Consider the following 12,414-nt stretch of genomic DNA (forward strand, 5'->3'; position numbering starts at 1 on the left):
CCTCCCCGTAAATACTGTCACTGACCAGGTATGTAGCAAGAAATGTGTTAAAGATGTACATTTAGACCATACAAAAACCAATGTCAAGATTTCAATATTCCTGGACCTCTGTTGTGGGTTTATTGAAAAAATAAATAAATAAAATCATGAAAGATTTTCCAGGTTTTATGAAATCTATTTTCAGAGCATCTCATCAGTCATGACAGTTTTATGACTTTGTCTTGAAATGTTAAAAACAAGTAAATCAGCAGGTAAATTTACAAATGTTGATATTTAATTATTGCTTTTAAGCTCCACTTGTTGGTGGTGTCTCAGTATAAAAAATGTAATTAAACTAAATTATTTACGAAAGATCTTCTGTTTTACTCTGTACCTCATTGGAACAGCATGTGTTCATTTCTGTAGGTTTTCTATTTTGGCAAACGCCAAGACTCCCCCTGATTCAAAACTTCATGTTCTCAGTGTGGAGGACACAACTATAATGTAAATACAGAAATTCTAAAGTGTAGTAAGCAAAATAAAGAGGAAAGTGGAACCAAGTGGAACCGGGTGGCGCATTAGGTTGAGAACAGTGTTTACATAAAATGGCTGTAAATTCCCACCCGTTTCTGGCCCTTGAATGCATCATGCCCCGTTTCTCCACCTTCACTTCCGTTCGCAGCATTTGTCGGGCTCATCAGTGTGTGTGTAGGCACCAGGTGTGCCCGCCAGGTTTAGAGAGTCCGGTCCATTGTTGGATCTGTCGGTTGAGCGCTGGCGCCGCCAACATTTGGACCCTGCACATTTGAGCTGCTGGTAGGATAAATGGATTTTTGTCGTCACCAGTGTTTGGTTCTGTGTAATGTTGGGTCGCTTTTTATATTGTTGCTACTCTCTTTCTGACGTGCTTTCTAATTGCTTTTTAGGATGCATTTCAGCGGTTCTTTACTTCAGCATCTGTACGCTGTTGTGGCTGATTAAGGTAACAGTTTTTCATCTTGCCTTGAGTGGTTTTATTATTGTCGGCAGACACTTTACTGTTCTTTTTGGTATTACAGATTGCTGATGTTGCATATTTTGCTCTCACCTGGGTGCTTTTTTTTTTTTTTTTTTAAATGCTTTCGGTTAAATTAATAGGTTGTGCTGAAGGGCTGGAGTTGTAGCACAGGCACCGCAGAACCAAACGGTTAGCTCATATTTTAAAATGATATTTGATGATATTTGAGACGTCTACCAGTTGGCTTTAAGGCCAAGTCCTCTGTCACAATCTGGTTCTTCCCCCGTGTTACTTAAGCAAGACGTGAATTGAGTTTTTTGGGGGGGAAAATGAGGAAATAATGTAATCAATTCTGTTTATTTTTTTTTGTGTGTAGTTGTTTCATAGACGGCTCCCATTAGAAGTAATCAAATGGAGTCCACCTGTGGTAAATTTGGTTGATTGGACTTGATTTGGAAAGGCACACGCCTCTCTATGTAAAAGCTGCAAGTCAGCTTTTACTCTTTATGAAAATCTCTTTATAAAGAGAGACAAATGCTCTCTCAAAACGAGAGTATTTGTCACCTAATCCTCAGAAGCAAAAATGAAGGCACACAAACCATACTTTCCTAAAAGTAAATAAACAAAAATTAAAGTTTCAAATTCAACAAAGTTCAGCTTCAAGGCAGGTTGTGAGTCGGTGTTCTACCTTTAATAATAATGTTGCTTCATAAATCCTGACAATTTTGTTTTGAGTAATAGTTTTCAGTCAGAGGCCTCTTCAGGTTTCTTGGAACACTGACTGCTATACCAAAGATCCTTTCCGCCCATTAACATTGGTTCTTTGAAGATACTTGGACAAATGAAGTATTTGAAATGAAGTAATTAAGTGTTTTTGAACTGATTATTATCACACAATTTGACGACTAAATCCTCAATGATGATTTATATTAGTTCCTGTATACTTTATTTACCCAAAATTCTGCTAAGCGTAAAATAGTCTTTTTTTTTTGTTTTTTGAGTATCCACATTCTTTAACGCAGGTCTCTGATTTCTGTAATTCAAAAAACTTGACATTCTAAAATGTTTCCAAATGAGAACGGATTCCACGAATAAAAAGGTGACAAAAAAACATGTTAAATCCACCACCGCCCTTAAAGACACAGAAGATTAGGGAATTTTAATATCATTTATTGTAAAAAAAAAAAAAAAAATCGATTGTTTTCAAATACAATTGTAATATCAGCTCATCTCAAACAAAGAGATTAAGTAAAAATAATACCTTGTGTTGCAATCACACATAATCCTCTGACACCTTGTAAAAATGTGCTAACAGGTTGAAAACTTGTGCAATAAGTATGCTGTGTTGCTTTTTATACGTTCATGTTGTTGCTACGGCGGCAGCAGGACGTCCTCAGAACTTGCAGCAGGTTCCACAGAGAACCATGTTGGAGCCGCAGCAGAAACGACGGCGACCGCGCAGCTGGACTGATTCGTACGGCGTCTGAGGGACACAAGGAGAGGGTTTCATTAACATCCCCCACATCTCCCTTCCTTGGCCCACAAGTGAATTAAGAAAAATCCCTTCATAAATACTCCCATTTGTTCATCTATCCAGTTAACCCTTACATCCATTGAGTCCTCGGGTATATCTTGATATAAATCGAATATGCCATAGTCCGTCTGCAGCTCCACCAGATCAGAGCTCTGTTAAACAGTTCATTCAGTGCATCTAGAATCAACATGGCAACATTTCTACGGTATAAGGTTCAGATGAAGCTCTTACCTCAACAGCTGGAACAGCGTCGCTCTCCTGAACACGGATGAACGCGACGGCGATGGGGAACGTCTTCATCTTGATTGGGTGAAGTACTTAAAATCTGAAGGATTTGCTCTGAGTTTTATTCCTCCTGCCTGATGACGGGACGTAGGGAAGGTGCTGGTATTTATACCCACTAGAGCAGCTGTTGCATCACAACCAGGAGCAAGCTATGGGATCAGCTCGGCATTTCCCACTGTAGGGGAGAGATAAGCAATATGCAGAAAGTTTGAATGTTACATTTCAACTTTGAATTTGTTTAAAAGAACAGAAAGTTATTCCTTCATTGTTTTGTAGATTTAGTATAAAAGTTCTTTTCACTTCTAAAAGGCAGAAGTGGATCTGCTAAATGTTGAGAAATCTGAGCCACAGTAGAGACAGTTTGCACGTTTAGTCTCTGCTTTCAGTAAGCGAGTCAGTTTACATGTTCAGTAGTTCAGAAAAGCGTTCTTCTAGATGTTGCATAATTTTTATTCTTCTGCATGAGACGCAGCGTACCGCTCTACAGTCTGCTGATGATGTAATCTTCAGGGTTTTCGTCAGACCGACACACGCACACAAATGTAATGAAAGTTCTTGCAGAGGCTGTGTGCAGGCGTTTCGCTAAAGTGATTTATTATCAATGGGATTTTAATAGTTCACCACGTAAACCTGGTAAACTAACAATAACATGAGGAACAGCTCCGATAGGGAACGTGTCAGGTGAGCTGAGCTGACTTTGAACAGAAACTGGAATCAATAGGAGAAACGGTGATCTAATAAAATTAATAGAAGTATATAAGAACACTAAGAAACTAAACATGAGGACTAAAATGAGTAGCACTAAGTAATGAGGAAGGACGAAACCCAAGATACTAACACTGGAACTTGACGGGAGTGACGACGAGAAACATAAAAACATCTTAAGAATAAACTACAAAACTAGACGGAAGAAAAAACAAACTTGCATGTCTAGACTTACGACTCCGACTGAAATAAAGCAGAAATGAGAATAATCCAAACAAACACACAGACACTGAACAAAATAAGCTATTTAGAAAAGGGAACTCACTAGGGACAAAGGGTGAACAGAAAATGGATGGATGCACTGCTGAATTGATGCAGTGATTGTAATCCACAGTAGAGAGAGCCATATAGTTTCAGGAAGTAGGTATAGGAAAAAAATATCGGTTATTGGCCAAATGTTGGCCAATAATAATATTGGCCAAAAGTTTTAGTATATCGCATATCAACCAAAAATCCAATATAGTGCATCCCTATTTATTTATTTTTGTTTAATTTTGGAAGATGACACAATAAGGCAATTTGTTTCCTCCATTTCTTGACACCAATTCTCTTTGCACTGTTGGATCTGGTACATTTTGCTTTGGAGTGTTTTTGTCTTCTTCTCAACTCTTGCAAACAACTCAAGGAGGTGGATGAGCAAACGACAAGAGATTCCTACCAGAGAAGTTGCCATTTTTGCCAGTTAACAAGATTCACTGATGTTTATGTTGTGGGAAGTCACACCATTAGTTAAATGTGTTCATTGCGTGTGAGATTTGTTTCAGAAATGTTGAATTTCACCAAAACTGTTTATGGAACCAGTTAACTCTACCTTTTTAAAAATACATATTTTACGTGCTCTAGATATGTATGAAATGTCTGGGGGGGAAAAATAGAAATGATGATTGATCATGGCCTCATTTTTTTTAAACACAAATTCAGACTTTTTAACAGCGTTGCAAACAGATGCGTTAATTATATATTAAAACTTTCTTAGTATTTTTTTTATGTTCCATAACATTCGTCATGTTGAAAAATGTAACTGTTCTTTTGACACATTTCTGTTGCTTCTGTCACACAGCGAGGAATATAAAGTTGAACCATGTCAGTGGTGAAATAACAGCTCGGTGTAAATCCTTGTATGTTTTTTCAGGCGAAAACAAACTGACATGAAAATCAGTGCAGATTTTTATCCAACCCCCCTGTCCAACTCCCCAAAACACAGATGTTCCTTATTGTCATATTCGTTCATAATTTATTGAAAAGCCAAACTGACAACTGAACTGTGCATTGCATTAGAGCGTTTTTTGCTTTCACTTTTAAGTCTATCTTTGTTTTGATCTCATCATCCAAGGTGTTACAGAGCAGGCTCCGATGCTCTCTCCTGATTTTTATGCTGCGTTCACACTGCAGCTTGAAGTGACTAAATTCTGAATTTTTTTGGTCAAATCAGATTTATTTATTTATTTTATTTTGCCGTGGCCGTTCACACTTCCATATATATGCGACCGGCATGTGTTCTCCACTGAGAACGGGCTATCGACCTGAAAGTGTCCCGCACGGTGGAACATAGCTTGCACGCTTGAAGTTGTTGTCCGACCGGAGGAGCATGTTAACAACTTGATCCTCATTATAGTCCGTCGTAGTTGTTGTTTTTCTTCCTGCTTGCGCGAATCAGGACACAGAATAGCGACGTTTGTCGAGTGCCAGTGACGTCCAGGTGGAATGAATGCGACCTGGACGGATACGTATCGGATATGCAAGTGGCCTTGTATTGGATTTTATTTAGAGGCATCTGAGTGAAGGAAACTAATTCCATGTGCACAACTCTCCATTTAAAAGATTTTTTTAAAAACCTACCTCATAGTTATTTGTTGTTCTGCATCGGTCTTTTTTGCGCCCATATCAATCTCCCACCGATTTAGAGGTGAAAAATTGAAGTTCCCGATGACAAAGTAGGATTAAAGCTAAGAAAAAAAAATTACAATGACTTAAATGTAACAGAAAGCCTTCTTAGACTAAGACTTTCTGTTTCACTCGCTGTACCTGTTTGACGTTGACCCCAAACAACATCAATAATGTCCGACTTTACAATGTCCCAAACACATGGGTGGATAGTCATTATTTACTTTTACTTAAGTAACTTTTTGGGGTGAGAAACAGCATTTTTGGTAGTTTTTACGACACTGTACGTTTTACTTTTACTTGACTAATATTTTTGTAAAGTATCACTACCCTTACTCAAGTAAAACTTCTGGATACGCTATCCACTCAGCTGAATGAAGGAAAAACAAGAAATGCATGAGATACAATCAGCTACAGTTTGAGTTAAAGTGAGATTTATTGTTTGTTTTGTTATTCTAACGATATTTTCTTCCTTTATATTTCTCTCTTCCTAGTAAACTTGCGTTACCAACTCATACAAGTTTTGTTTAAGTTTTATGTTTCGTTTCGTTCTTTTAAAAAGTTGGGAAAGTGTTTCTCGTGCCTTGATCTGTTGTTTGGCAATCAGGTTATTTATTTTTTATACATTATTATAGTTTTTTTAAATTTCAGACTTTAAAATAGCACAATTAATAATTTAACATTGTTGGTTTATTTGTCTAACGACATTTTAAAACGTCAAATCAGATTATCTCATCCACTTACTCGCTACTTGAGAAGCTTTTTTAAAAAACACTTTTTTATTCTTGAGCAATTTTTGGACAGTTACTTTTTACTTTTGAGTAAAAATATGTTGAAGTAGCACAACTCCTACTTAAGTAAAGTTTTTGTATACGCCTCACATGGTCATATAATTACTACAGATTTAGCTTTACTGAGGAAGATCCATGAGAGGAGCTTATTAAAAAGAGAAAATTTTGCCCCACTTGGAAAACCTCTGAGCTTTGAGGAGATTTAGTTGAGGAACTTTAGTTTTGTTTAAAAAGTACTGAAAAATCTAAATGAGCCTGACTATAACAGAAGTTAAATTTTGTGAATGAGAATTACAATTTGCTAAATAGATGCAGAATCTTATGAGAATTACAGCTACAGTGGAATGCAATCGACAGCAGTAAATATGCAGATATTTAGTTTGGGAAGAAGCAAGCTAAGAAACGAAAATGAAATGGTTGTTGAGATTATTGTAGTTCCATAGATTAATTAAAATATAGGTATAAAAATTCATAATTTTGTTATGTTCAAAAACAGCCACTAAACTCCTGAAGGTGTGCTGCAGTGTCTGGTATAAAAGCAGATTTTCAAGAGGTTTTATTTTTGCAACTTAGCAACAGCTTAGCAACCCGCCAGCAAACCCAAACCCGAAGAAGCACACACATGAAGAAACGTATCGAGGGGTAACATTTATTACGGCCAAAAAAAATCACACCTCTGCTCAAATCAGCACCTTCTGCAGCGATTTGTATTTTTGCAGGAAACGTCTGCGTGTTTCCACAAGCGATATGGATGAAAAGATGAAATCCACTCACATCCTTCAAAAAGTAACGCGATATTCAACTACATCTAAATGAGCGAATGTAGAGAAGTGATTTTTTTATTTTTAGCTGTAGTTGGAGTTTTCTTCTGGCTTCTCAGAATCTGCAGCAGATGCCGCAGCCTCTCATGTTGGGGCAGCAGCCGCAGCAGAAACGGCAGCCACGGGCGCGCCTCTGGAATGAGGTGTACGGCATCTGTGTAGGGACATAAAACAAATGTCATTTAAAAGAATAAATCAATTGAAAATCCACAACCTATTTAATAACGCGCCTCCCAACTACTAGCGTTACAAATAAGAAACTCACAAACAAAGCCATGATATCTATATGTAAAATGCAGCTGTAAGGCCAATAAAGGCAGTTTTTTAAAAATATTTAAAATATTTAGGAAGGTAGACGTCATTTTCAACATGTTCAAGTGCAAATAAAGAAAAGAATCATACTTCGAAAAGCAAAAAAGAGAACCTTATCAATAATTTGACATCTAAATCTGTCTATAGTCAGACTGACGGTACTTTATTCAGCTTACCTTCCAGGAGTCCTCTGGGTTGTCTTGACCAGCAGCAGCTGGGCTGCCGTTGGTCAATCCGTCCATCAGTTCAGGTCCCTGTAAAAGAGTTTTGTTAATGTACACCAAACGTCATCAGTAATACAAACTACAAATCGGTGTCGATGAAGCCCTTACCTCAATCACCAGGTCGGCAGAGCTCTGCTGAACCCCGATGATTGCCACCACGACGGCCACGGCAACGGCAAGAGTGAGCGCCTTCATTTTCAGAGTGTCGTTTTTCCGGCTGGAGCTTCAGGAACCCAAAGTTGAGTCACTTCGACCTCGATGTCTGAATGTGAGCAGAGTGCTGGTATTTATACCGACTCGGGTGTCTGTTGCAACGTCGGTCGGCCGAGCAGAAGGGAAGTATTTCAAAAAGAATTGCGAAGGCGAGTGGTTCAAAAGTTTCAATTCATAAAAAAAAAACAAAAACAGTGGTGCGTTTGGAAATGTGACTGTTTTCTTTCTTCCCTCTTTAAAGCAACGTGCAGCGAATGTAACAACTGAGCAGAAATCTTTTGAACTATCGACCTGCTGTGAAATGTTTGCAGTTGAGGGTCTGTGGTTTAGTTAAAATGAGGATAAAAACAAGTGTAATTCAACCTTTTAGTTTTGCACTTTTTTCCCCCCCAAATCTGTGAACTTCGCTGAAGTTGTGTGAAGTCAAAAATGTTGAAACCAAAACTATGCTTCAGCAAAGAGCCGTGTTAGCTTAGGATGTTTGCCTTTATGGAACCGGTTAATTCCACTTTTTATTTTAATGTTTTACTTTTTGCCCTGCGCAGATTTGTTTCCTATGAATAATCTAATGCCATTTCAAATATAACGTACATTTTTGTCTTAATTTGCTCAGTAGCTCTACATTACCACGGCCTATTTTCAGCCATTTCACAGATGGCTGACAAAAAAAAAAAAAAAAACAAATCTAAATTATGATTTAATACTCTTGTTCAAACTCTGAAGAGCTGTTTCATAAGATAAATTTCGCATTTTTACTTTTTTTTTTTAGATCCTGGATGTTCATGATGCTGATGGTTTGTTGATGTTTTTCAGATTTGAATTTTTTAAATTTAAATAGCCGTGTGAGCATATATATTTTTTTCTGCCTCTTTATATTTGTCTGTCAGATGCAAAACATTGCAGCTCGTAGTTGTAATGTGATAAAATGTGTGGAAAATGTCAAGGGGTGTGTGAACACTTTTAGTGCATTTATATTGAACGGATAAACTTATTAATGAGCGGCTTTCAGTTTTACAGCGACCCAACTGCAAACACAAACCAAATGAAAAAAATAAGTGCATATATCATTTTAAAGATCGTGCGCTTACATCGTTATATAACTCCACTCTTTTTATTGCTAGGGGAATAAAAACCTCTTAGTTTAAAGACGCCATCTTCAACCTAAAATATTGTTTTCTCACAATGTAGGAAGAGAAACGCCGTTGAAAAACGTAACCGTTCTTTTGCCACATTTCTGTTGCTGCTGTCCCACAGAAAGAAATATCAAGTTGCCTCAGCCAACCATGTTAGTGGTGAAATAACAGACGCTCAGCTGTTTGAAGCCCTGTACCTTTTTTACATTGAGTAATAAAACAGCCGAAAACGAACCGACATCAAAATCAGCGCACGTTTTGACCTCTGACTCCACCTGTCCAAATCCTCAAACACGCAGATGTTTCTTATTCTCATATTCATAATTTATATATAAACCAAACTGGCAACTTAGTTGTGCGGTTTCTTTTATAGCAGGTTGGAGGCATTTTTGCTTCCCTTTTAAATCTCAACATACCTTTGACACAGCAGGTCCTAATAATGCTTCATTCTGATTTTTATTTATGATGAATTCATTTGCTCTGGTTATTCCACTCGCTGTCAGACTCTAGAGTGTGTGAAGTCGCTGCTTCACGTCTGCTCAGCTGCACAATTTTAGTAACAACTTAGCAAATTAGCTTCAGTTCAGACTACAGATGCAAATATAATTGACATTTAGCACTATTGATATTGTTGTACAGTGAGTGTATATATATATATATACACTATATAGATATTTTTAATGTATGTTTTGTAATAGACTGTTTTATTAACTCACCTGCACATGTTAGTCCCTGTGTAGGTTAAGTAACCTGCATAGGGAGTAAGACGTTCCTCCACCTGCATTATTATTAATAATAATGCAGGTAGAAGAAAAACAAATATTTGGTTTTTTTTTTAAACATTGTTACTGTTATATAATAAACTAAACCAGATCCTGCAAACTTTCCTATTTTATACATGTAAGATTTATTTTTTAGGCTCTAGTGGCCTTTTCTTAGAAAGTGCTAAGAGAGGAAAGTAGGTAATGAAAGAGGGAAGACATGCGGCAAAGGTCGGGATTCGAATCTGCGACAGATGCTGGACAGCAGCGTCTGCTGCTGTCCTAATTGTCTCCTTATTGTCACTGCATCCATCAGATGGATTTACTGATGGATACAGTAAATCCATCACTTAGTTTAGCAGGGTTCTGGGCTGTGCCACCTATAATCAAGTGGAGTATGATCCTTTATTTTTGCCTGAACTAGTCAGTGTTGCTATGCCAACATGTTTTTTTTTTTTATTATTATTGATAAAAGTTATTTTTTACTGTTACCTTTTGGTAACACAAGACTAGAAGTTGAGGCATTGAAGAACAAAAGCCATACCCTGCTGAAGTGCAGGACTGTAAAAAGCGACACAGCGATAACACGGACGCTTTTCAACATCGAGCTAAAGGACACAAACAATGTTCGGTAAAATATAGAACATTTAAACCTTTCCCCAACACAGCGGCATGATTTAGAGAAGTCAAGAGTGTAAGTATGCTGATTTTTTTATTGAACTGCCTCTGGATATGGATAATTAGTTGAACAACGCCATGTCAGGAAAACCATAAACCAAGACGAGATAGCTTAATGTTGCCTGAATAAGATCTTACTAATGCAATAGCAGGATCTTTGTTTTCCCCCCCAACATGATCTGCTTCTGGAGTTATGCATGGTGGCGTAGTGTCAAAACTTCGACTAAACAGTTTGGTCACATCTACATTTCCAATAACTTTTGAAAACTTTCAAACTGCAAAGGCACACTTTCTGGTAAAACAACAGCAGCGTTTAAATCCTCTCAAGATTTTCAGTTTCCTTCTAGACATGGGAAAATCGCATGCCCATATGTCGCACCAAGTCATAATTGGTTTATTCTGTATTCCTGTTCCTCCCCCCCTTCCTTCTTTCCTTGCCTGGCACTTAACACGGCAGTCATGAGCCGTGAGACACTTTGACACAATGCTGGGAACTCTGCCAAAACATGTGTAGCACAGGAAGAAAATTTAATGCAGGGGCAATGTAATTAGTCCAATACATGTTTTTTCTTTTCTTCCCTTGGATGTATTGGAAACAAAGCGGGGCTTATCGTGACGCGCGGAGGTTTTTTTTACTGGGAGCGGATCGTGTCCTCGGCGCGGAGTCAGAGGGCGCCGCTTTTCGGTGGCAATTAAATAATTTAACAAGAGCGACTGTAACACTCGCGATGTGTTTACGGCGAATAGGACAGACAATAAGACCAGCGCTAGGTTTGGCTAAGGGAGTAGAGAAATGTGTGTATTAATGACCACAGGCCAGAAAATAAGTTCAAACTCCCGGCTTATCATTTGCTGAAAAGAAAAAACAACAATGCTGTTTTGTAAAAACAATATTACAAACGGTTGACATACAATGACACAAAATTCAAGCCAAAATAGTTTCCCCGTTTCTTTCAGAATATTTTATTTAATCCCTGTTTGAAATTTAAACCTAATGTTTGGTATTAAAGGATACTATTTATTTAAACCAAGGTTATAGTTCTATTTAAGTTCAAGTCGATACTGTTAAATCTATTTAATTTACAGTCTGTTTGTTTTAAATCTATTTTAGTTATTTAGTGTTCTTTTTAAGTTAGTTAGAACGCAGTCAGTAAAAAGTAAAATGCAGAAAGCTCCTCCTCCAAAAATGGAACAAGGTTTCCAGACAGCAGGTACTTTTTAATCGTCGGTTTTCTCTTATCTCTCTCTTTCACAGCACAACTCTTCAGCTTCTTCTTCCAGCGCCAGAGAACGTAGCGACCCGGTTGGCTGGAGCAAGTCACATGGGCTACACGTCAACGTGACCCTTCAGAATAAGAGATTTTTCTCACACTTGACCGTTTTTAGCTGCTGACAAAATAAGTGTGTTTTGTACGTTTTTAAACTAAATAAAATATCATAACATGAAATACAGCATTTATAATGTCTGTAATTATTATTATTTTTTATATTTTTAGTTATTTTAAGACCAATTTATCCTCTATTTCTTTATTTATTTTCTATTTATGCATTTTGTAGCTATTTTTATGAAAAGGCTTATATTTAGTGAGGGCTATGTTAACCTGGGTTACAACAACAAAAACTGTTTTGCTTTTATCATAAAAAAAAAGATCTTCCTCTCTGGTTCCTCGTTGGAGAATATGCGGTGCCTTGAGAAAGCATTCGTACCTCTTGAAGGTGTTATGTCAACTCCAGACTCTGATGGATTTTACTGTGGATTTTACGTGATAAGCTACGTAAGGTAGCGCATAGCTGGAAAATTATACATGGGTTTCAAAATATTTTACAAAACACAAGAAATAAAAATTCGGACATGTGTGCTGTGCATTTGTTTCCAGAGTCAGTAGGATTTAGCCAACTTCTAAAGCAAGTACGACAGGACATTTTAGAGTTGCATTTCTTCCAGCTTTGCATATTTAAGAACCAGCAAAATAACTCAAAATCAGTCAAACGGATTTAGATTGTGAATAGAAATCTGGCAACAAATACTCGATCGGA

The 12,414-nt window shown here is 37.4% G+C and overlaps 1 protein-coding gene and 1 long non-coding RNA gene across 2 annotated transcripts; one reads left to right on the top strand and one right to left on the bottom strand.

Annotated features, from left to right (window-relative positions):
• The first annotated feature begins 535 nt into the window (after positions 1 to 535).
• On the top strand, positions 536 to 11,824 carry LOC114143944 (uncharacterized). The gene is made up of 3 exons (XR_003595359.1): positions 536 to 795; positions 906 to 961; positions 11,633 to 11,824. It is a non-coding gene; the product is annotated as an uncharacterized LOC114143944 (long non-coding RNA).
• Positions 6,869 to 7,880, bottom strand: LOC114143942 (hepcidin-like). The gene is made up of 3 exons (XM_028016357.1): positions 7,701 to 7,880; positions 7,545 to 7,622; positions 6,869 to 7,210 (listed from the first exon to the last, which is right to left on the bottom strand). Exons 1-3 carry the CDS (start codon positions 7,785 to 7,787, stop codon positions 7,112 to 7,114), a joined length of 264 nt encoding a protein of 87 aa, XP_027872158.1. The 5' UTR covers positions 7,788 to 7,880; the 3' UTR covers positions 6,869 to 7,111.
• Positions 11,825 to 12,414: the final 590 nt, after the last annotated feature.

Source organism: Xiphophorus couchianus, chromosome 5 (genome assembly GCF_001444195.1).
Source record: "Xiphophorus couchianus chromosome 5, X_couchianus-1.0, whole genome shotgun sequence".
In the NCBI taxonomy this organism is placed as follows: domain Eukaryota; kingdom Metazoa; phylum Chordata; class Actinopteri; order Cyprinodontiformes; family Poeciliidae; genus Xiphophorus; species Xiphophorus couchianus.

What these genes read in the sequence shown, in the direction of transcription:
- LOC114143942 (XM_028016357.1), bottom strand. Translation starts at nt 7,787, where the DNA reads ATGAAGGCGCTCACTCTTGCCGTTGCCGTGGCCGTCGTGGTGGCAATC. An exon ending in CTGCCGACCTGGTGATTGAG is followed by an intron (nt 7,623 to 7,700) that starts GTAAGGGCTTCA and finishes ACTCTTTTACAG; the next exon opens with GGACCTGAACTGATGGACGG. An exon ending in ACCCAGAGGACTCCTGGAAG is followed by an intron (nt 7,211 to 7,544) that starts GTAAGCTGAATA and finishes GTCCCTACACAG; the next exon opens with ATGCCGTACACCTCATTCCA.